This window comes from Neolamprologus brichardi, chromosome 19 (genome assembly GCF_056152115.1).
Source record: "Neolamprologus brichardi isolate AB-2024 chromosome 19, ASM5615211v1, whole genome shotgun sequence".
In the NCBI taxonomy this organism is placed as follows: Eukaryota; Metazoa; Chordata; class Actinopteri; order Cichliformes; family Cichlidae; genus Neolamprologus; species Neolamprologus brichardi.
Genome location: NC_142122.1, coordinates 15,846,605 through 15,872,591, shown reverse-complemented (window position 1 = coordinate 15,872,591; position 25,987 = coordinate 15,846,605). Strand labels below are relative to the sequence as shown.

General features: G+C 40.7%; 1 protein-coding gene across 1 annotated transcript; it reads left to right on the top strand.

The window, feature by feature from the left end:
• The first annotated feature begins 1,604 nt into the window (after window positions 1-1,604).
• Window positions 1,605-25,548, top strand: htr1d (5-hydroxytryptamine (serotonin) receptor 1D, G protein-coupled). Its single transcript, XM_006798530.3, has 2 exons — window positions 1,605-2,155; window positions 23,271-25,548. Exon 2 carries the CDS (start codon window positions 24,166-24,168, stop codon window positions 25,321-25,323), a length of 1,158 nt encoding a protein of 385 aa, XP_006798593.1. The 5' UTR covers window positions 1,605-2,155; window positions 23,271-24,165; the 3' UTR covers window positions 25,324-25,548.
• The last annotated feature ends 439 nt before the right edge of the window (window positions 25,549-25,987 follow it).

The following is a 25,987-nucleotide window of genomic DNA, read 5'->3' as shown; positions in this document are numbered from 1 at the left end:
AGGCACAAATAAATCATCCTGTCATTTCCATCTTCCTCAGCGACTGATCGTTTTCAATATAAATACAGCCGTTGACATCACAGCCTTTGTTTTATCGTGATTTTGTCAGAAGAGGTTGCAATAATAAAATTGGGGTTTTAGCAGTGCAAAGGAGCGACGTGAAAAACTGTCATGTAAGTCAGAACAGGTTATCTTGTAGTTAATGGTGATGTTGGATGCCTGTATTTTCTGACAACCAAGACAGGAAAATATGCCAATGAGACGAGCTTCATTGGGAATTTAGCTCTACTGAAAATAAGGTACTGTATGTTATATGCAAACATAGAAGATAGAAAAAAAGAAAGCTAAGAGCTGAGAAAAACAAAAACACTGTCAAGAATATAAGCTTTTATGTGCTCAGGTGTGGTGCCTCTAAATGCGATCAACTTTGTGCAAAACTTGTCAAAGAGGGAAAAAAAGTCTTCTGATTCTGGTGTGTTTCCAAAATGAGAATCGTTTTCCATGTAACAATCATGAACTTTGAGTTCCATTTGAAGGTAAGTAGTAAATAGACTGGTACCTAAATAATGCCTTTCTACTCAGCTGAGCACTCAAAGTGCTCTCCCCAGTCACACATATTCATGCAGTGCTTTTATTTACTTTTCTAACTTTCGCAAACACGCTCACACTCCGATGGATGCCTTAAGGTCACCTCAGGGTTCAATATCTTTCCCAAGCCTCTACCACTTAAGCCACAGTCCCCCCCAACTAGATTGTAGCGTAATCTACACCATGCACTCACCTAGAGGCAGCAAGGTTATGCATACTTCGAGCTTGACAACTATTGGTTCTGATAAAAATCTTACTGTGTACCATCTTCCAGTTTGTGTGTATGGTACAAGAATGTAAAGAGTAAGAAGCAACAAATTGCAATAGCTTTGATTTGACACCTCTGAGTTAATCTAGAAAGAAACAAACTGAAAGCATATGCATTTTCACAAGATGATTTAAACAAAGTGTATCACTCTTTCAAGAACACCCAAGGCTCTTAAGAATGTGCTTTTCTTCAATCTTAAATGAACCTCAAATATACTTGGTGGGTTTTTTTGTAAATAGCAAAGTTTAATAGCAAAATAGTTTTGTTCAGGTACAGTACAACAAAATAATTTTATATGATGCTATATGTCAAAGCATGCAAAAAGTGAATGCAAGCTTACAGTGAGGGTTACATTTTCACTGTAAAGCGGGAGGCCAACGCATGCTGCATCAGTCTTGCACAGAGCTTTAAAAATCATCAAATTTTGATTAAGGCAATACATGCAACTGGGATGCCAGCATATGAGAATGACTCTTACAATTTTAGTCCTTAAAGAGCTTGGTGGAAATGTGAGTCTTTAATTTAGCCCACATGTGGAGAAAACCGCGCTATTTCCTTAATTTTCTCTTTATTTTCTCCAAAGTAATATTGTTTACCTACACCCGGTCTGGAGCACCTCTAGCCAATGCTGTAACACTAACGGGGCGGACTGTCTAATGAATTACTTGGAAACGCGCCTGTGCTTGCAGCGAGTAAATTCGCTCTCAGTGCAGCCATGCAGCCAGTCTCAACTAAACCTTCTTAAAACGCAGGTTTGAATGCAACTTGTTGGCGTTTCTCTAATCTTCCCGGTGGAGAATTGTTCGCATCAGCTCCAGGAAGTCCCCGTGTCTTCCACCGGGGGGTTAATAATTACTGGAGACACCCCACAACGATCTGCATCCTTGCGCATACAACGAAGGTTCGCCGGTACAGCAGTTTTCACACTTTTCAGACATAATGGGGATTTAACTCTGGTAATAAAAAAAAGAGAGCAGCTTTGCCAGTGACTGTGAAGAAGTCGTTGAAAGTGTGAGAAAGTGTCAAATATCAGATTTGAACGCTGACCACACGACCGCCTTAACTGTGTTTATACCCACACGAAGGATCTGCCTTTCAGATAAGAGTTCAAGGAACCTCAGCGCGCACAGCAGCAACATCTACAGAAGCAGATGCACTTTTAGTATAACCAGTCTGAGTTCCGACTGTTTGTACTGGACGTGCGTAAATAAAGGACGCCTCCAAAGACATTCCGGGATAGCTTTTATTCTTTGCTCCAAAAAAGAAAGACTGAATATCAACAGACGAAGAACATCCACGGTACGTTTTATTGTCTTTCTTTCTTTCTTTCTTTCTTTCTTTCTTTCTTTCTTTCTTTAATAACCTCTGGGTAGACCGGTGACTGTTTGTTACCAATACGCATGGATCTGAGTGCGCAGAGCAAAAAATATTCAAAGACATCTAGTCAAGTAAAGTTTATGTTTTTAAGTACAAAAAGAACTAACACAAAGACACAAGTAAAAGGAGGTGCGCAATAAAAATTAAACAGCTCAGCGGAGAATTCTAAAATAATATATACAAAAGATACGACGAAGTGTGATAAGGTCACTGGCGCAGTTTACGTCCCTTTAGGATTATTTTAAGCGACACGGTAGGAAATGAAGAAATTTAAAGTAGGCTACAATAAGGCAACAATATGCTATAGACTAAATATAGAAGTCCCTTTGAGAAACCAATGCGATCTTAACATGAGCGATAAGACGTAAGAGATGTGAGATGAGAAAAGAACAAAAAACAAAACGCACATGTAGAAAACCTGCATGAACCTGCATGAAGCTCCAGTGTGCCAAAAACGGATTCACAGGCGAGTAAGCCTGATCTTGTCGGTCTCAGCTGAAGGTTGTTGCAGCGTTTAAAGGCAAAAAACACAGTTTTGTTCAGGGAAATCAAGAAAACCCCAAAGACCTTTCAGCTCCCTAATAAATATAATTGATGTTGCAGAGTTATTCTTTTTAAACAATGGTAGCATTTATTTGCTGGACCTGACTTAATTTATTTATTTATGTAGAACGCTCTTTAAAGCTTCTTAAGTAGGTGGCTCAAACCTACAGATCTCATGTATTACAGAGCATAAGCTGCAGTGGGGGGACACATTTGAAAACATGTTGTACTTTGGTATCTGTAGAAGGTTTGAGCAAGACATTTAAATGAATTTCTGCCTTAACAACTGTTAAGGTGGATTAGTGAGCAGCAAAGTCAACTAGTCAATTTCAAGTTGGAAAAATAGACCTGTGTGCTCTGTTGCAGTTCCCCCCCTTTTATTAGAACACTGATGTGAGAGATGATAAGCAAAGTGAAAGAGATTCACCACCACAGTGTTCTGATGAAATGTGTCTTTCAGCAGATTGTAGCCCCATTTCACCACTGAGAGACACTCTCACACATGTGGAGTTTCCACTCTCACGTTCACCCTCACACCATTTTCTCCCCCATCCCCTCACAGTCAAGCAGAAATGTGACACACACACACACCAGGAGACACACACAGACTCATCGGTGCACATACACCTTAACTATCAGGGTGTGACTGAAGATGAAGAACTGAATCCACCATCTATTTATAACCAGGCATTGCTTAATAACACTGAATAGAAAAACAGAAAAAAATGAAGATTATTATATTTTTAAATGAGTAGCTTTACCGTATTGTGATAAAAGATTTTTCTCCTATTATTTCAGACAGGAGATGAGCGCAGACGGGCACAGACAACTCATTTGCAGTTTTTTAGGCATTATATAAAATTCTGGTTTATCAGTTCATGTTGCACGAGTGCAGATGTTTAATCTCCTCTTACATTTAGAGAATATAGAAATTCAAGAATCACTGGTTGCTTTATGCCTCACTTGTTGGAGTCACATTAATTTTTCACCTATAAAATATTGAGCTATAATATATTGTGAGGTATGAGGACTTAAGTGAACGTTGTTTGTTTTGTGTATCAGTTTCAGGTTGAATATTTATTGTGGGAAGTAAATATGCCCCCTTTTTTTAGCTTATAGTGGCATTTTGATGAATATTGTCTTTTCATGTATAACACAGGATAGAAGAGCGGGATGGGCATCTGCTTTGGCATTTAACATGCAGCTTTAAACTTTAGCAAAACATCTCATATGCAGCCATCCGTGTTACTGTATAATTATGTGTTAGCTTAAAAATCATCCATGCACATTTTTATCTAGCTCTTGGAGCATCACTAGCTAAAGCTAGAGCTGATGAAACCAGTACATGTCATTTGATATGACCACTGGATACAAATGAGAACTCTGTCTTTGTCTTCCTCTGAGATCACGAGGTGAATGGTCCACCACTTTCAGTGTTAACTTTATATTTGCTGTGAAAGAATGTAAAGGTGTAGTAATGGTAACTAAGAGAGACAAGCCTTATTAAATGTTTAACTGTAAAATATAAAATTATATAATGAAATGAAAGTCAGTAGAGAGGAACCCAGTGAGACGCCAACAGCTTATTTCTCTCAGCTTCTTCTTTCTGGCACAGGGATTACCAAAAGATATGGACAGAAAAGCACAGTAATGACTGGAGTCTTCCAGTGCATGTGAGTAAACACCTGAAGGTAACTACTTCAGCTGCTTCCCAGAGCTGAACATTTGAGAACTATAGAGCTATGGTTCACACTTTTATTATGTAATATAATGTAACTTTATTGTCCCAACATGTACTTTTCCAAGACACAAAAACACTGGAAGCATAGTGTCATCCTTACATAGTTTGTTCTGCAGTCCACTGTACTGTGCAGCACAAGTGCTGGCTGATGAGCAGCATTACAGCTAAGCAGATGGTGAAGCAAGCAGTGTCTGTGAAGAAGAGTTCACCATTTGGCTATAAAGCACTCCATCCTGAGAACATATTTTTGCTAAAACTCCTGCAAATGTCAGGGGAAGCTATATTCATTTGATTATTGCTTCTCTACCAAAGAACTGTCAGTGCCAATGTAATGACTGCTACTGACTGTCTGTGCTATCACTCATCCATCTCATCTCAGGATGAGCCTTCATGCCTTAGTCATTAAGTAGCTCAACTTCTGACATAAAGGAGAGCTAACTACTGGCAGATAGAGTGTATTTCCCAAGCTCTGTGAGACACTATCAGTCAGTCTGATAGCAGGTCTCAGTGGAGCATAACTTACAGACCAATGCATTAATGCTCTAAGCATAATGAATTTGTCACTGTGTGAGTCCATCGACTGTATATAAAAGGAGAGCGGTGTACCTTACTGCAAATGTAGCAACTTGTCAATCACAAGGCTGCACAGTGCTTTATTGTCTTTAATTATCAAAAGCAGACAATAGCAGAAATAAAAACTATAGTAACACAATGATAAAGCTTTAATTGTATAGCCCTTTTCAAAAAATAGTTACAAAGGTGTTTTACAGAACACATTAACTGACTCAGGGCTGTGGGGTGACACTATGACACCTGTCATAGTGTGAGAGACTGAGTACGTACTACACGTGTCACCAATTTGTTACATGGTTAACACAGACACAGACAACATAATCACATTTACACCTACAGCCAATCAAACCCCACATGCATTGGGGATAGATTACCCAGAGAGAGCCTGCTCGGACAGTGGGAGAACGTGTAAGCACTACACAGAAGGCCCCGGACTGGATTCAAACTGGTACGCAGTTTGGTACTGGGTGACTGTACTAACCACCACACCATCATGGTGCCTGTTAAAAAAAGAAAACAACAAGAAAAATAAATAACACAAGGCTAGATTAAATACGTGAGTAATATGACAGGTATAAGACTTGAGACAAACAAAACTTATGGGGAAAGATTTTAGTGAGGTATTAAATCTCGTAATAATAAAATTAAATTTCAGCTGTGATTGGTGGAAAGGCCATCACAGCAGTCGTGATGACAGAAACAGGGAGTGCTGCTTGTCAAAGAGGGCTCGATTACATTAGGGTGGAAATGTTATTAAAAAACACACGCATGCACACGCACATGCACATGCACAAATATAGGCTATATTTAGCAGATATTTAATATCAGCTATACATTATCGCTGAATTACCAGCAAACCCCTCAAAAGTGAAGTATTACATATAATTAAACTACTAGTTTAATTATATTTTATTAGTAACACAAAACGGAGAACAGATCAGGTGGGAAAGCTGTAGGAACTGTCGTCAGATACATAAATATGCAAAGTGAGTCAGCATGTTGTAAGCACAGTAACCTATAAAGTGGAGATGTGTAATAAGAGTCCTGCTAAGTGTCATAGAGGTGTTATAGGAAACATTTTTATGTGATGAAAAAAATTACTCAGACAAACTGTCTGATTTAGTAAAGCAACTGATTGGTTTGAGAGATCACATTGTCTGATTGTTTTGCAGTAAATAAGACAACAATGTAAGGTGGTGAGTGAGCTGCTGCAGTATTCTAACTACAAACTATGTTTTTAAAAGCTGTGAAAAGTTTAAAGAAACAGACCCACAAGTCAAAATCAGGTGTTGATCTCTAAGAAGAAAAATGAGCAGACTTTGTTAGATAAAACGTCCCAGCTAACAGTCGCCATTCAAGCTAAAGGGTAGAATTGAATCATTTCATATTTGAGTTCTGTGATTTGCCTGGAAGGTATATAGTATTAATTCAATTCAATTCAATTCAATTTTATTTATATAGTGCCAAATCACAACAAAAGTCGCCTCAAGGCGCTTCATAGATACAGAGAAAAACCCAACAATCATATGACCCCCTATGAGCAAGCACTTTGGCAACAGTGGGAAGGAAAAACTCCCTTTTAACAGGAAGAAACCTCCGGCAGAACCAGGCTCAGGGAGGGGCGGGGCCATCTGCTGCGACCGGTTGGGGTGAGAGAAGGAAGACAGGATAGAAGACATACTGTAGAAGAGAGACAGAGATTAATAACAGATATGATTCAATGCAGAGAGGTCTACTGGAAAGGAAAAACTCAATGCATCATGGGAATCCCCGGCAGCCTACATCTATTGCAGCATAACTAAGGGAGGATTCAGGGTCACCTGATCCAGCCCTAACTTTATGCTTTAGCAAAAAGGAAAGTTTTAAGCCTAATCTTGAAAGTAGAGATAGTGTCTGTCTCCCGAATCCAAACTGGAAGCTGGTTCCACAGAAGAGGGGCCTGAAAACTGAAGGCTCTCCCTCCCATTCTACTTTTAAATACTCTAGGAACAACAAATAGGCCTGCAGTGCGAGAGCGAAGTGCTCTAATAGGGTGATATGGTACTACAAGGTCATTAAGATAAGATGGGGCCTGATTATTTAAGACCTTATTAGAAACCTTGAATTGTAAGAACTCTTGGAAAAAAACAAAAAACTGCTTTTAAGGTCCTAGGACTCTTATGCCATCATTAAAAGACCCTTACTCTTATAATACCTTTATTAATACTACTGCAGTAATAGTTTTTTTAAAAAAAAGTGAGGCTGACGTGCAGAGCTAGTGTTGTATTTTATTGCTGGAGCACCGAAACAGCTTCACATTCTTATACTGAGTTTAGTTAAGCAAAAATGGCGGTCACACAATGAAGGTTACATACATTACACTTCTGTTCGTGCTTCCGCTCATTAAGTCCAGAAGAAGTGAAGAAGTCACTGATCGCAGCGTGCAGCAAAAGGTTGAATGAACTGCACTCAGACAGTTTCAGGCTGAAATGGACTGCTGATGACCTATGATGAAAACAGTTGTGAACACGCTGTCAGCAGTCCAGAAGACAGTGGTACGCTGAGGATGTCATTTATGAAAACATGCAGTTTTCGATATTTGAATATATCAGGACCGCTCACCCAAACATTTTGTGAGAAAAAAAAAGTTTTCATAGGACTCTATACAGTCCTGTCATAAGCTAGGTACATCTCATTAATCAGTAGCTTGCAGAACCACCTTTAGCAGCAGCAACAACCTTTTCTGTATGACATTCTCGGTCTTTTGAAATTGCTTCAGTTCATTGAGGTTTGCAGTCATTCAGTTTATGCACAGCTCTCTTGAGATCCCATCACAGCATCGTAATTATCCTGAACTCTGAACTTTAACTCGAACATTGCAGCACCTTAATTGTTTTGTTTGTGCATGGCATTGTCCTGTTGTGTGACCCAGTTTTGGCTAAGCTTTAGCTGTTGGACAGATTTCCTCATATTTGACTCTAGAATATTTTGCTGTACAGATGAGTTCTTGTTTGATTTAGGCACTGCAAAGCATCTAGGTCCTGTGGCTGCAAAGAATCGTTATACGGTATAAGGTGTGTTTATTTTTTGCTAAACATGGTGCAGTATATTATGACCAAACATCTCCACTTTAGTCCAACCTGTCCAAAAGATATTGTTCCAGAGGTCTTGTGGTATATTCAGAGGCAGCTTTGCAAAGCTAAGCCGTACTGCCATGTTCTTTTTAGAGAGGTGAGGCTTTCGTTTGGCAATCTTTCCAAACAAGCCATGCTTTTTTCGTGTCTTTCTAATTGTTCCGTCATGACCTTTAACATTTAACATACTAACTGGGGCTTGTAGAGTCTCAAACGTAACACTTGTTTGTTTGTTTTTTAGTTTCTCTGAGTATTACACGGTCTGACCATGGGATAAATTTGCTTTGATATCCACTCCTGTGAAGATTGTGGCACAAGCCTGAACGGTCCAAACTACCAAGCTGCAAAAAACTTGCGCCTTTAGAGAGGTGGTCACACTTGCTGATGATTAAAAAATACAGTGCATGTTACTAGCAGCACAATGCTACTACTTAACCTCTTAATTCCTAATTCCAAAGCACGAGTGGTGCACTTAGTGTTTCACATGACTGCACAGAGAGCTGTGAAAACTTTCTTTTTCACATATTGGCTGACCTAACAGACACGTGTCCACATTTATTCAGATATTCTTCCGTACTGCTTTGATTTATCAACTCCAGGATGAGTCTTGTTTTGAGTTTACGTGCCGTGTTAGCTTTCTATTTCAGTTCTTCAAGTGTCAAAACATGAAAACAGCCAAATGGAAGTTAGAAGAAACAGTGCAGTTTGTTAAACTATGCTGAAAAAATATATTTTCACTTCTACAGAAAGAAGTTATTCCAAGTCAGTCTTCATTTCATGGTACGGGTCGCTTCTTTCATTAAATCCTCTTGTTAGTTTTCATGCTGCTGGGTTTTCGCTTTACACTGGAATTAAAGCAACCCAGAACATTAATGCTGTATCACTGGTAATCCTGCTGGATTTACAGGCGAGATTATTTGAAAGGGAACACAATCAGTGTGAGATTTTTTTCACCCAGGAAATGACACGCCTCTGTCAGTCTGTCCTATTTTTCTGTTTATCGTTTTCCACATCATTTCTCCAGCAGCGGAGACAACCCACCACGTTGTTTCAGGCCTTGCAATGTTGTTCAAGTTTTGTTTTTTTTCATGATGATTTCTAACCTCAGTAGCACAAAGTTTATGTCTGTTTTCAGTCTGTTTTTCTGGCTCTCTTTCCAGGCCCTTGATTTCAAATATTTTCTGGTCTTGACTCTTTTGCTTTCCTCACTTTCTCTTTAGTCCCTTTCTTCTCCTTATTTCCCGGCCTTGTATTTTTTTCATTGCTGTATCCCTCCTCCTTCAACTAATCTGCAGTCAGGCTGTCGGTATAATTAGAGCTGATTCCTAGGGTTGGGCCCTCCACATGAAAGCTGTAATTTTAAACCATGAGAATTTGTCACTTGCTATGAAAATGACTGCAGGGGTCATGTTTGATTTCACAGAAAGCTGCACTCCCTGCTCTCACAGCAGCAACCTATCAGGCCATTATTGGTCAGTGTTTCAAGATGGACTACTTCTTGAAAGATGTATATTTCCGTTACTTCAAGGCAGCTCAGGGAAATAGTTAGCTCACATTATCTCAGAGCCTGTAATTTGCTGACTGAAAGCTTCTAAGTTAAAAATGTCAAACAAGTGTAAAATAATACACATTTTTAAGGTTGACTTAAAATTTTCCTTTTGCTTGAAATTTAAAAAGACAATTTAGGGTAGGAGGAGGACCAGTAAAGTTTAAATATTAGTAGTTTTACATGTTACTTAATACAATAAAAATATTTTTAATGATATTCAAGCCATAATATGACTAATAGCTCAAATAATGAAATTTTATGTGTTTTGGTTTCTACGGGGAAAATTCATTTTTGCATGTTAATAATTTATACTGTAAAATGCAGAAATACAACAACAAGGGCAGACTGAATGCTTTAAATTTATTTATAGGTCCAAACCAATCTAATAGAATAGATCCAAACAGATATAGGTGACATGCATAATTTAAGAGAATTTCCAAGTTTTCTTGTACTTTGAATTTTCACTTAGATACCAACAAAATGTCATAGCGGTCCAGAATCAGCCGGAAGAAGCTTACCTTTGACTTCTTTCAGCTGTTCACTTGCCACAAGTGATCACCCCAGTGGGTAGCTTGTACACAGAGATGCTCCTCCTGATGCAACCCCAAAGGGGAATTGTGCTTCTGGAGCCACTTGCACCACTAAGCTTATAAAGAGAAAAAATCATATTAAGCAGAACTGATTTCAACTGATGTGGCCCAATCCAAGTTGTAATGTTGCACCTTGGGAATGGCAAATTAATTTCCCACCCCTGTCTTAATTCCCAAGTAACACAAAAAATGGGTCACATTAACATTTATGTTAATTCACGTATTCCACAAAGTCCAGCTCAGCTGATAGCCTTCAACGTATCCAAATGTATCCTTATAAAGATGCTTTAGCCTTCCCACAGTTGCTCGTTATCTGCAAGCTGCTTTACAACCCCCTTCCATTCAAGCTCTTCCTTTCATGCAGCTGCAGACTTAATCATTAGGTATCATATTCTGTGTGCAGATGAAATGGCAAAGAGGAGTGCTCTTCCTTTCGTGTGCATATGCGAAATGCAGAAGTTCAGGGAGGTAAAGACATGCAGCCAAATATAAACAAATAATATAAACAAACGCCTTAACGCCCACTCACATCCTGGGCCATTCGACCTCAATAAATCACATGATAGGGTGGGGCTAGGTTTCACAGTGGGTTCACCCAAAACCTTGGCTGATTGTGACCCACACCCGTTTTCACACCTTGGCTCATGTGATTAGATAGATAGGGACACTCCATAGGGCTTCAAATCTAGGAGTCTCCACCAATTGTGCTTAGAGCTGAAGAGGCTTCTTGAATGAGAGGTGAAACGTCTTCAAGAATACTTAAAGAAGTCCAGACGTTTTTCTTTTCAAGCTCCTTAGACAACGATGACCTGGATGTCTGAGAACCTTCACAGACATATTCTTTTTTAATTTTTTGCTAACACGTGACTGAAATCTCACTACAAACACAGCAGAATGGATAATCTTATACGGCATTAATATAATGATGAAAACACACCTTCTCATGAACAGGTGGCACTCCTGAGGCTAAAATCAACTCCATAAGATTGCATGTTTGAGACCGTTTTTCATTTGGAACCTTATTATGAATAAACCACAAGGAAATCAGGGGAAATGGTGATAGAGTATTGGGCTAAGGGACCCTTTTTGAGACAGGGACAGCATTTTTTCACAGTTAGCACACCACTTATGACTACAACGTAGTATTTGACCTTTAAAAGCAAACAGATATGGGGAAATAAACCTGGAATAAGACTGAAGATTTAATTGCGTTAATGTCATTTTGATATTTAAAGAAATGTTTTTGCAGGCAAACGTTGCATTTGGCATTTGACACACACCTGAGCTGTGTAACTGCATCCTGAACACAGTATTGTCAGCTCATCCCTAAAATTTTAAAAACAGCTGAAAATGTGTTAATTGACACCATCTTTCTGTTAGAAATGTTACTCAAGTTTTGCTCAAAACTTCTTCTAAATTAGATAGTCAAGATGTCAGACTATACTGATCCTTTTACTTACAAATAGGCTTACACACATATTTTCTGGGGTTCTGCAATGCTCTATGGATCCATCCAGTTTAATTGACAATAAAATCGATATGCCATCTCTGTGAGAGCTACAGCTGTCTGGGTTTACTCACCAACTAACCATTACCGCTCCTTTTTAGGCGCACTCCGAAACCATTGTTTTACTGTCAAAAAGTTTATTTTTCTGCTATTTTTAAACACACCACAACTTGACCATTAAAAAACCTTTATGTACATTATAGGCATGTGTTGAGAGGCTTAAAAAACAATGAAGAGTAAACAAAATGACAAGCAATAGTGTGATAAGAAAAAAAGGGATTGCAGCTTTTGGATGAATACGTCTGTAACAAAGCAGCATCACAAAGTCTGAATTCAGTAAATCAGGAGTCACATAAAGTAACACGAAAATAAATCTTTTTTTTTTTTTTAATTAGGTGTAACGTAAACATTGTTTCCCTGTACATTACTATTTGTATTCTCTGTCATGTTTCCCATAGTATTAGGTTATACTTTAGCATTTGGAGTTCTGGTCTATCTTTGGCTCTCTTTGCTTTTTCTGCCTCATCCATTTTTGTCACTATAGGAAGACTAAACCTACTATAGGCTTTCATGTTGTCCTCTTCAGTATCAAACATCCGCTGTTGTCTTCTGGATGGATCGTTGATCCTAACCTCTGGTGAATCACTACCCCTTTACTTTTATGACTCATATACACAGTCTAACACAAAAGATAAAGATAAAAACACTCCCGTTTGTCACCGTCAGGTGATATGAAATCCAGCTTTAGTACTTCCTCTTGCACTCTCTCTGTGTGTCTATAACCCACACACACACAGACACACAAACACCCTGCAAATTATACTGTTGTTACAATTATCTAGACAATTTTATTTATTTCATTTTTTAAATGCCCAAAGTAACGGGTAAAGTGAATAACACTGATTATCTCTTCATCCTGGCACCTGTTAGTGGGTGGGATACATTAGGGAGCAAGTGAACATTTTATCCTTTTGGCAAGGGCCAAATTGTGATGGTTGGATGACTGGGTCAGAGCTTCTCCAAAACTATAGCTCTTGTGGTGTGTTCCTGGTCTGCATTAGTCAGTACTTATCAAAAGTGGTCCAAAAGAGGAATGGTGAGGAACCAGTGACAGGGTCATGGGTGGCCAAGGCTTACTGATCCAAGATACAAGCTTTTGTAGTTCAAATTGCCCAAAAAGTTACTGCTGGTTCTGATAGAACGATGTCAGAATGCACAGAGTAATGCAGGTTGTTGTGTATGAGGCTGCATTGCTGCAGACCAGTCAGGGTTCCATCTGTCCACTACCAAAACCACCAACAATGGACATGTGAGCATCAGAACTGGACCATGGAGCAATGGAAGAAGGTGGCCTGATCTCATGAAGCATGTTTTACAACATGTGGATGTGTGTAGCTTACCTGGGGAACTCTTGGCACCAGGATGCACTGTGGGAAAAAGACAAGCGTGCAGAGGCATTGTGAAACTTTGGGCAATATTCTGCTGAGACGCCTTGGATCCTGCCATCCATGTGGATGTTACTGTGACATGTACAACCTTTCTAAGCATTGTTGCAGACCAAGTGCACCCTTTCATGGAAACATTATTCTCTGATAGCCTCTTTTAGCAGGATAATGAGCCCTACCACAAAGCAAAAATGGTTCAAGAATGGTTTGAGGAGGACAATAATGTACTTGAGGTGTTGACTTGACATCAAAATTCCCCAGATCTCATTCCAATTGAGCGTCTATGGGATGTGCTGAACAAGCAAGTCTGTGGACTATGGGGGCTCCACTCCCCAACTTACAAGACTTAAAGGATCTGTTCCTAACATCTTTCTGCCGAATACGACAGCATACCTTCGCGGGTCGAGTGGAGCCCATGGGTCAGGCCTGTTTTGGCAGCAAAAGGGGGACCAACACAATATTAGGCTGGTGGTCCTAATATTATGCCTCATTGTTGTGGCCAGACTGCTTTGAGCTGATAGAAAGGCAACAATAGCTCAAATAATAATTTTTACAAAGTATTTAGAAGATTACACTGTGTGGTATGTGAGCTAAGGACAGGAAACTGAGACTATAATTTACTTGGGCTGACCAAAATTGGGAAATTGATTGAAGATCTGGCGAGTTTCAGCCTCTGCTGCATCATTCACAGGGTAGGATCAAACTTTGGTATAAACAACATGAAAGCATCGAGCCATCCTGCTTTATATCAGTGTTATGTCATTGATGTGCAATCGACAAACCAAGTGTGTAACACTACCATGGAAATATATACCACACTCTCTGAGGAATGTTTCTGACACCCTACTGAATCAGTGCCACAAATTCAGGTAGTTCTGAAAGCAAAAGGGGATCCACCCTGGTACTAGGAAGGCTGGATTAAACATTAAAGTATAGTAAATTATTTATATTCACAGGACATTAGCTTGTCTTTATAGCCAGGCAAAGGTACTACCAGTGCACTTCACAAAATTCGAATATACCAACAGTTTTCTCAGTCTCAGTGTTCCTCCTACAGCATCCTATAACATTTGCATTCTGATAAATCTCTGCACCGTGTTATTTTTTTTTAGGCCAGCTTTCAATGAAGGGCATCTAAGGTGTCCCAGATTTACACTCGTCCTGTTCCACTTTCAAAGGGTCACGCACATTATATTACTGGTGCGAAGACTGTCTGCGTGTTGATAAAGTTTATTTTGTGCAGAAATGAGGAGAGAACAAAAGTCAGAATTTGCTTTTAAACCAGTTTTATGAAGCTGCTATGCAGGCTGGTAAAACTAACCATTTGAATGCCTTTAATTTATAGGAATGAATTTTCTACCATCTGTCACTTTCCTTCTCAGCTACTGTAATATGTCCTGAAGTAGACACAGAAAACTATCAACATACCGCGGGTTAACCTCCTCTTCTTTCCACACTTTCTAGTCATTTTCTGGCACCACAAATCAACATGAAGCTCCTTCAGTGTCCTCTAGTGCCAGTTACTCCAAGGACTGTGTGGTCCTTGGAGTGAACTGCGTGGGTTATGTTTTTATCTCTCTCTCTCTCTCTCTCTCTCTCTCCTCTCTCTCTCTCTCTCTCTCTCTCTCTCTCTCTCTCTCTCTCTCTCTCTCTATATATATATATATATATATATATATATATATATATATATATATATATATATATATATATATATATATATATATATGTTTCATTTTTCTGTGTGTTGCTCGGTGATGCAGATGTTGCGTGAGTTTGTGCCTCTACATATGCATGCTTCTCCACATGTGCAGCCCACACAGGTTGAGAAAAACACCTACTCTTTATGCACCCAAGAACCTGCAAACATAAAACATTATATATAGTTCTATCTATCTATCTATCTATCTATCTATCTATCTATCTATCTATATATATATATATATATATATATATATATATATATATATATATATATATATATATATATATATATATATATATATATATATATATATATATATATATATATAGGCACGGTGGTTAGCACTGTTGCCGCACAGCAAGAAGGTCCTGAGTTCAATTCCAACATCAGGCCGGGGTCTTTCTGTGTGGAGTTTGCATGTTCTCCCCGTGTTTGTGTGGGTTCCCTCCGGGTACTCCGGCTTCCTCCCACCGTCCAAAGACATGCAGCTTGTGGGGATAGGTTAATTGGATAATCCAAATTGTCATTAGGTGTGAATGTGCGAATGAATGTGAGTGCGAATGGTTGTCTGTCCCTGTGTGTTGGCCTTGCGACATATACATATATATATATATATATATATATATATATATATATATATATATATATATATATATATATATAGATAGATAGATAGATAGATAGATAGATATCGTGTCCCACTGATCTATAACTCTGTTACTGTTCTGCACTAAGCTGCTAAAAGACAGTTTTTCCTTACACCTGTTGCAAAGAGGTTGCTCACATAGGAGATCACTGGATATGCATAAACAATTTTTGCCTGTGTGCTGACTATAATGATAGGAAACAGCATCCAAATGCATTGGCAGCACACGCTTGGCTAGAACACAGTTAAAAGGCAGTTCACCTACTCAGATCAAATGAACAATGATTATTGTCTGAAGCCAGGCACGTAGGTTTGAGAAGTGAAATCGAGGAGCATAAAATGTATATTTCTTGCATTTAAATTAATCAAGAAAGTTCTTAATTCATGCATTTATTCATTTTTGACTTTCATTATTGTGCACAAGAAAACACTGACTGATGCTAAGTTATGAAATCTTTAACAACAAGTGCATAGCTGTTATGTGTACACCTTCTAGGTCTGTGTGTTTTTGTCTCCGTGTCACTGTGCCAGGAACTTTAAGGAATAATAAAGTTTTGAAAAATTTAACTGAGATCAGAATGGCGTTGTCTGATCCATTAGTACTGAGTACTGATACAGTAATGTAGCAACACTCAGCGACTACTCATGGGTCAGATCGTCAACATTGTGACAGGATTTGTGGCTGGTGCAATCCCACTGTAAGACGATTTCTAACCTTGGGAAGGTTTCTTATTTAAGAAATGTTATACTGATTTAATGTGTTTTTGTGATGCAAAAATCAAAGTTACTTTTGCTTTTACTCATGCCAGCAGCAGTAACTTAGCCATGCTTACTGTTTTCAGGTCATAGCTGGTGTAATTATATCAACATTTGTAATCAAATTAGGCAATCTCTCATCTGAATGGTCTGGGAATAACTGTGGTTGCTGGACAGTTTCCATGCATGTCCTGCAGCAATAAACTTTACCGCTGCATCTGTGAAACCAAATGTCCAGAACTGATAGTAAATGGTCTTTAAGCTCTGGTCTCTCGTCGAATGTAGTACGAGCAAGTCCAGAGGATTCACAACAATAGAGTGGACGGCAAATCTTCTACCCACTGCACAATCCAACCTGTTCCTTAAACCCAAATAAAGGTCTCTTTCAACCCAGTATCACACCAGACATGTAACAGACAAGCCAAATGAAAGTAATCATGGGAAAGCATCTAAACAGACATTACTAACACATTTGCGTGTAAATACATATTACCCACCTATCTTAATAGATTCTGACAGTGATGGATCCTAGAATAGACTTCATATCCTTCTTTGTCACTAGCGACTTCTTGGCCTTAAATATATTATCTGCCCCTGCTGGTACATATACGTCTGCATGTCTGTCCTTTTCACGACTTGGAGAGGCAAAGCTTGAAATTGAAATGGTGGACCTGGTCTGTTACATGCTTTGCGATGACATTGGGTTGACTATTTCCAGCTATGTGCTCGGACAAGTTCAGTTCAATTCAATTCAGTTTTATTTATATAGCACCAAATCACAACACTCACCTCAAGGTGCTTTATATTGTAAGGTAAAGACAAGCAGTAGAAAGAAACCCCAACAATCTGACTACCCTCTATGAGCAATCACTTGGTAACAGTAGGCAGGAAAAACTTCCTTTTAACAGGAAGAAACCTCAGGGTAAAGGAGGGACAATCATCTGCTGGGCTAAGAGAGGGAGGCAAGACAAAAGAGACAAAAGTACAAATTTGGTCATTGTCTAGAGTTCATGTGCAATGCACCTCTACAGAAACTGCAGATGCTGTCTCAGAATGTGTCATTTTACACCATCACTGGGTTCCCAGATGTCTTTCTCAGTTGGCATAAATTGAGAAAGACATAACCCTGATAAGCCCACCACACAGTCAGGCACATAGCACATCCATGCTCACCTACCATTCAGTGCATGCTTGAGTAAACACTAGACATTAGCTGACAGCAAAGGTAGCAATGGCTCTGCCTCTTGGTTAAATCAATTTGCCTATCTACACTGGGCCATACGTCATATGCAGGCCTGCTGCATTTGGAGGGTATTACCCTTTCACCCAGACCAACAACCAGCCTGCCTCACATGCTGCAGCATCTGCTTTGACTTAACCCAAGCCTGAAATAAATGAATTTCTGATTTGTGAATGGCATGTGGAGCAATGGCTCCAACTGGGCAGAGATGCAGTATTGTGGGTGCTTCAGTTCTGCTTTTTGTCACACCCACATGAGTAATTGTAACTTTTTTTGCTTTTTGCTTTTTATTATTGCAATCTTGAGATGTTGTTCCCACTAAGTTTTTTAAAGGATGATAAATGAACATTTCAGCTTAGCATCAGGCCTTACTGCATTAGACCTTCAATTTCAAAGCCAGATGTAGACATAATCGCTTTCACACAAACAGTATAGAGCCAATTTTAGGCAAGGTCTGGCCTTGATTGAAAATCTTCCCCTCTTATCCATTCATTAAGAATCTCATTAAGTCATTGTGCTGTAAACCAGGCCCTTAGGAGATAAGCTTTGTCCTTCACTTGTCTGATGTGTAAACAGATAAGCTGTTTAATCATCTATCATACATGCTACTAGCACATGTGTTTGTCAGTGTGTAGTTGTGGGGGTGACATTCACTAGAAACATATTAGAGTATAGCAGCTTGCATCAGGGATAAGTGAATGAATAATTCAGCGTTGTCCACAACAGTCTTATTGCAGCCTCACTCTGTGGTGCATTCAGTATTACAACACTAGGAGTAAGCGTCATTACCAGACACTCTCCGCACGAATCAGTCACTTCTGTGCTGATGCAACGAAGCACTGGGATGACTGCAAAGTAGTCATGCTGTGTGAGCTGTGTGATGTTTCACTCAGCACCTCTGACACATGTGCACATCGTGTTTTTTGGTAATATTTTATGTGTACTATGAATAACTATATCTTGAGCTACTCTCATACACAAGGATGACAGCGCTGTGTTTGTATGCACATCTGGGAATGAATCTCCACTCCTGTCTCGGTGTTAACCATGGTCACTGTTGTTGTTCTTCTTCGCCGTGTTACTGTTTACGCTGCTGTGTGGACACTGAGAGATGATGATAGGCAGAATGCATATGCAGTAAAGCCAGAAGTAGCCATCCTAACGACTCAGTATGACGGTTTTAATAGTGGCTGCTTAGTTGTGGATTATGCATGAATCAGACCTAAAAAACAAAACAAAAATTTGATGTAATCCACTTGGATTTTTAGCCAAGGCTTTTTAAAAAAATATTATTTTAGTTTTCTAATTATTAAGCAGCTGGCTTATGATTGTAGCAACACTCACCCTGGGGTTAAAAAACAAAAGGCAAAAATGTTCAAAACCAGTAAGTACTTACCTTCACAGTACCTTTTAATAAGGATTATTTTAAATGAAGGTGCAGTGAAGATTAGCGGGGCTCGGTTACCATTCCTTGTGTGTCTGACTCAGTTTTAGTAATAAGCTTGTATGTACAGTGAGTACTCTGTGCCCTTTTCTTGGCTGTTTAAGCGTCTTTGATGGAGGAAAGCCAGTAGTCGACTGACCTCTCAGCTATTCGAATGTCATGGTCCAGGCTTGGAGCAAAACAAAGCAAGCATGAAGAATTTGTATTGTATGATGTGAGGGAACTTTAAATAAATTATCTCAGTTTACACTAGCTGCCTTGGAGTGAAAGGGGGATCCCACAGGAGGAGATGAATGAAGTAACTACAGGCAAGGAGACTGATGACTACCCAGGCCCTGAAACGGACTAAAGGGTTTGATCAATGAATGGATGAATTAAAACTCTTTTATACTTGCTAAGCAGTCCATAGGACACTTATAATGACAAAAAATGAACCACAGACCGATGAATATCAAAGCTGTCTCCACGTTTAATAGCGGTCACAGCAGAAAAATATAGAAGGTTAAGTCACTATAAGGAAGGGATTAGATGTCTTTGTCTTTAATTAAAAAAAAAAAAAAACGTGACAACTAATGTGGTTAGTACATGGTTATTAACAGTTGTTAACATGTTCACACATCTTTTCCACGTACTCTGACTAGTATTATTTTTATTTTTTAAAACAAAACTTTTAATACATTAATATGTCTATGGTTTTGTACAGTAAATATACAGTAGAAAACAATTATTTTATTAAACGTACTCTTGCTAAGAAGACATCACGGCAATGTCGCCTCGCATCAACGCTAAGAGAATATCCATGATGTCGATTCAACTTTCATTTTGGAACTGTTACCAAACTATACTACGATTAGATGCTGAGACAAGGCTGCCAGCTGATGGTTATTTGCCATCAAAATAGTAGTCCTCATCCCCAACCAATCACTACAGATGGATCCCCTCCCTGAGCTTGCTTCAGAGTTTTCTTCCTGTTTAATGGGAGTTTTTCCTTCCCACTGTTGCCAAGTGTTTGCTGTAGGGGGATTGTGTGATTGTTGGGGTTTTCTTTCTAATATTGTCTTTATCATACAATACACAGCACCTTCATTGTTGTTCCTTGTGTTGTTTAGATGTTTTAGGTTGTTTGAACTTTTTTTGTCCCTATTGCCAGTCTTGGCAGCCGGGGGTCAGTCCGCCAGGGCCTCCGCTCCTGGCCACCACCCGGCACACAATGCACCCGACCCCTATGGCGCCTCCTGCGGGTGGTGGGCCTGCGGGAGGATGGGCCCATGTCTCCTCTTCGGGCTGTGCCCGGCCGGGCCCCATGGACTAAGGCCCGGCCACCAGACGCTCGCCCTCGGGCACCCTCCCCGGGCCTGGCTCCAGGGCGGGGCCCCGGTAACCCTATCCCGGGCAGGGTAAACTGTTCCCTCTGTGTTTTTTTCATAAGGGTCTTTTGAATCGCTCTTTGTCTGGTCCCTCACCCAGGACCAATTTGCCATGGGAGACCCTACCAGGGGGCAAAAGCCCCCAGACAACATAGCCCCTGGGATCCCTGGGACACACAAACCCCTCCACCACGATAAGGTTGCGATTCACGGAGGAGGATTTGCGGATGATGTGGTTCTGTTGGCTTCATCGGGTGAGGGCCTCCAGCTCGCACTGGAGCGGTTCACAGCCGAGTGTGAAGCAGCGGGAATGAGGATCAGCACCTCCAAATCTGAGGCCATGGTTCTCAGCCGGAAAAGGGTGGAGTGCCCACTCCGGGTCGGGGATGAGGTCCTGCCCCAAGTGGAGGAGTTCAAGTATCTCGGGGTCTTGTTCGCGAGTGATGGGAGAAGGGAGCCGGAGATTGACAGACGGATTGGGGCTGCAGCTGCAGTAATGCGGACGCTGCACCGGTCCGTCGTGGTGAAGAGGAGCTGAGTGTAAAAGCGAAGCTCTCAATTTACCGGTCGATCTACGTCCCTACCCTCACCTATGGCCACGAGCTGTGGGTAGTGACCGAAAGGACGAGATCGCGGATACAAGCGGCGGAAATGAGCTTCCTCCGAAGGGTGGCTGGCATCTCCCTTAGAGATAGGGTGAGATGTTCGGCCATCCGGGAGGGGCTCAGAGTAGAGCCGCTGCTGCTCCACATCGAAAGGAGCCAGCTGAGGTGGTTTGGGCATCTGACAAGGATGCCCCCTGGGCGCCTCCTGGGTGAGGTGTTCCAGGCATGTCCCACCGGGAGGAGGCCCCGGGGCAGACCCAGGACACGCTGGAGAGATTATATCTCTCGGCTGGCCTGGGAACGCCTTGGTGTTCCCCCGGATGAGCTGCAGGAGGTGGCTGGGGAGAGGGAGGTCTGGGCCTCTTTGCTTAGGCTGCTGCCCCCGCGACCCGGCCCCGGATAAAGCGGATGAAGATGGATGGATGGATGGATGGATGGATGGATGAACTTTTTTTATTTTTTCATAGGGGTCTAACCAGCTATTACAGCAGTAAATCCGCAAGTACGCCATTCCACATAGCTAATTGTGACACATTTACTGTTGTGCTGCGGCATTCGTTGAAATGTTGTGAAAGACACACCATCAGTTACAGGAAAGTAATGTCTTTTCCTATTTTCCCATCAGAGGCAGAAAGACACAACACAGGAACTTCAGATTAGAGTCAGCTGACCTTTATTGTCTCAGTGTTTGGCTATGATTCACTTTGAGTCATGCTGCCTGTGGAGCTCTGTGGAAGTCAGCGCTGGTTGTTAGATACACCATTCTAGTCTTGTTTGGAACACCTTAATAAATATTAGATGTACTGCCAATAAATTTGGTCATTCGTGGTCCACAGATGATGGTTGTTTTTAGATAAATGTCTCAATAACAACTGGTTTGATTGTCCTGAAATTCGTGTTCATCTAATTTAATGAGTGAACAGTTTTTGTTTTACCTGATGGTTCTTAAGAAAACAGCACATATGAGAGCAAACACTGCAAAAACAAACCTTTATAAATTGTACTGAAGATGAATTATAAAAATGGTCATGGCCGCTTGAGAGTTTGCAAATGAATGCATCAAGACTGATGAGACTGGCACCGAGACACCAAGAATGTTTCCTTTGCTACTTAATATGCCAATTTATTGTCACAGCCCAAGCACAATAATCCCTCTCAAGAGCCCAGCTGCCAATCAACACTTCACTTAATGGAGGTGATTTGCGGAGTTGTATCAGGAACAAACATACACTTGGAAATCGGTCTTGACAGCAATAATGTGCAAGCTGAAGGATGTGTTAAATGTGAAAAGGCAAACATTTGTAATTACCGTGGCAAACGCAGTTGTTTGTTTCCCAGCCACCACATTCCTTAACGCTTCGAAATCACTTCAAAGCTGGTTGATGTGTGAAAAATTAAATCAACAAAATCCCTAAAAATAATTAACAACTTTGCAGACTTTGTTCTGCTAGTAACTCCTCTCCCTAATCATTTCATGTTTAAATGAATAAAACCCACTTCCCACACAAAACTCAGCTGAGATTTTACAATGTGGCTTTTTCACAGTACCTGACAAGAATAAAGATTTACATGACAATTTGCCACATACGCTATAAGTGGTAAGTAAATCATGCCGTTGCTCTTCAATGATAAATGAAAGCAAACGTAATACATGGATGGAAAGCTGGAGGGTCGTGATTAGCAGTCATTTGAAGTTTTCGTTCCTTCTGGGACATAACGCCACTTTTCCACATTTCAGTTCCTATCTCTTTTGTTGTATTTGAAATTGAGTCAGCTTCCATCGTGTGATAATGTTCTGGTACTGTTGCCTGGAAGAAACATTTCCCTTTGTACCGCTACACTCCAATTTACCATCTCCCTTCAGAGTAATGTGAATAAAAAAGTAAATACTTTCCAAAGTATTGACTTTTGAAGAAACTTTTTTCATTTTTTCCATGAAATATTAATTTGTGCTGCAATTATTTGAGATAGAATATCGTTTTTATGTAGTTGTTGACAATTTAGTCTTACAACTACACAACAGGAGTGTGGGTGTTAATCCATGGATCAAGTCACGATACTCTTTTCAGAAATCACAGTTGAGTTTGCAGTTTATTCACATGCGGTGATTGTAGGTGGTTTGTCTGTGTATGTCTTTGTTCATATAAATAATATGATGATGCACTGCAAAATACAACATTGCTAATCATTTTTCTCTCATTTGTCTCACCTAGGAAGAAAATGCCTCGGAAGAAGCTGGATGAAAATCTGACAAAACCTCGCAATCTTTACGGACTCTACAAGTGAACATCTGTCTGACAGGCGATGCTGTGAGAAGAGAGATATGGATGTTGAAGAATTACCTATGAGCTACATTTATAAGTTTTTCCTTGGTTTGATGCTTATCCTGTAACTGTAGTGCTTTGGCTTCCCAACATCATTAGAAATAGGGAGCAAAGCCAAGTTACAGTCAGAACCTGACTAAGCTTTCTTGTGGACTTCAGAAAAGATAAGGGAGAGAGAGAGAGCAAGCAAACCTTTGTATCTGTTGTCATCATCTTCCTACGCACAGTTCCCTGGTTTGCTTTATTGAAAAGGAGGAGCCCATTAAAGCATTTGATAGATAGGAAAAGCTTGGTCTGAAGGTGTGGTTGCTGGCTGGCTGCTGGTTGGAGATGAGATAAGAGCGTGGGGGAAACGAGAGAGACAAGACGTGCCTTTCTGACGGGAGATGAATACAAATTAGGATTTTGCCCTCCTGCAGCTACACCAGTTAAGCGAATCAATACTGAAGTGGAGAAATGGTCAATTTTGTCTCTGATTCATGCCAACTAATCATCAGTATCATTAGTTCTAAACCAAAACTGTGGAATGAGTTGTTTTCTAACGGTTAATATGAAATAGTTTTTTTGGAATAAAAGGGTTGATGAATTAAGGAGGAGATCCGTTTACAAATGCGGTTTCAAAAAAGTTAGAAAAAAGAACATTAAAAGACGGACTTCTGGTCAAAACCATCAGTGCCACACCATCATGGCCTTTTTCAGTGTTACACCTGAACTGATCCGTGTGCAGTTGTAGATTATAGATATGAAACTGGATTCAAAGCAGGTTTAACAGAGTGGAGGCGCGATGGAGCTGGACAACAGCTCACTGGACTACTTCATTAGAAACTTCACAGAGATTCCTAACACCACGACAGCACCACCCTGGAGCGAGGCCACACTCCTCGGTTTCCAGGTCTCTCTGTCTGCTCTGTTAGCCATTGTCACCTTGGCTACTGTCCTTTCAAATGCCTTTGTCATCGCCACCATCTTTCTGACCAGGAAGCTCCACACACCTGCCAACTTCCTAATTGGCTCCCTCGCCGTCACAGACCTGTTGGTTTCCATTTTAGTCATGCCAATTAGCATCGTGTACACTGTCAGCAAGACCTGGTCGCTGGGGCAGATTGTTTGTGACATCTGGCTGTCATCTGATATCACATTCTGCACCGCCTCCATCTTGCACCTGTGTGTAATTGCGCTGGATCGCTATTGGGCTATCACGCACGCGCTGGAGTACTCAAAGCGCCGCACCATGCGCCGTGCAGGGATCATGGTTGGGGTGGTGTGGGTGATATCTATATCGATTTCCATGCCTCCACTTTTCTGGCGGCAGGCCAAAGCCCATGAGGAGCTTACAGAGTGTATGGTGAATACAGATCAGATCTCTTACACCCTATACTCCACCTTCGGCGCCTTCTACGTTCCCACAGTGCTTCTCATCATCCTCTACGGTCGGATTTACGTCGCAGCCCGCTCTCGCATTTTTAAGACACCGTCGTCGTCTGGGAAGCGTTTCACCACAGCGCAGCTAATCCAGACCTCTGCAGGGTCCTCTCTCTGTTCTCTTAATTCCTCCTCCCACCATGAAGCACACCTACACTCTGGCAATGCGGGAGGTGTGGGAGGAGGAGGGGGAGGGTCGCCTCTGTTCATGAACAGCGTAAAAGTCAAGCTGGCAGACAACGTGCTGGAGAGGAAACGTCTGTGTGCAGCACGGGAGAGGAAAGCAACCAAGACACTGGGCATCATCCTGGGCGCGTTCATTGTCTGTTGGCTTCCCTTCTTTGTTGGCACGCTTGTCATGGCGATATGCAAAGAGTGCTGGTTTGATCCAGTGCTGTTTGACATCTTTACATGGCTGGGATACCTGAACTCCCTCATCAACCCTGTCATCTACACCGTCTTCAACGACGAATTCAAGCAGGCTTTCCAAAAGCTCATCAAACTCAGACGGTGCTCCTGAAAAAAAGACAAGCGTGGATTAAAACTGGCATATCCAGTGAAAACAAATGGAGCGAAAAAGGCTAAACAAAAACAAGAAAATAGATAATAGTCAGAGTGGAACTACTGTGCAAAAAAATGTATCATCTTGATAAATGTGATTTTTTTAAATACATTAAATATCTGTGCATAGACCTTTAGATACCTACAGTATTTCAATTATAAAGACTTGTGCATGCATCCTACAAAAGACCCCCCCCCCCCACCCCCACCCCCAAATTTCCAGACATTACGATGTGCCAGAATTCCCACACCTAAGACGAACTAAAAAAGAAGTTTGGGAAATCTATTTAATATGAGAGAGACATTATTGTTATTTCTTGGAGCAAGGAAAAACTTCTACACAGATAAGGACCAGTGCGACTGTTTGGAAGGAGCAAACTCTGAGCGACTGAGTTCAATCGAGCCAAAAAAGAAAAGCCATGAAATGTATGTTGTCTTCATCTCTGTGTCATACTGTACGCTGCTTCTCCTATGTACTGTAAAGTTTCTGTGGAACAGTAAAGAACTTAGAAAGACTCTAACTTCTAAAGGCTCAGAAAAGCTTTGTCCATGTATGCAAATGTGCATTAAATGTGTGGTGGGAGCTCTGCGCGCGCATGTGAGTAAAGGTAGAAGTGTTTGAA

Excerpts from the sequence above, each read along its gene's own strand:
- htr1d (XM_006798530.3), top strand. The coding sequence starts at position 24,166 with ATGGAGCTGGACAACAGCTCACTGGACTACTTCATTAGAAACTTCACA.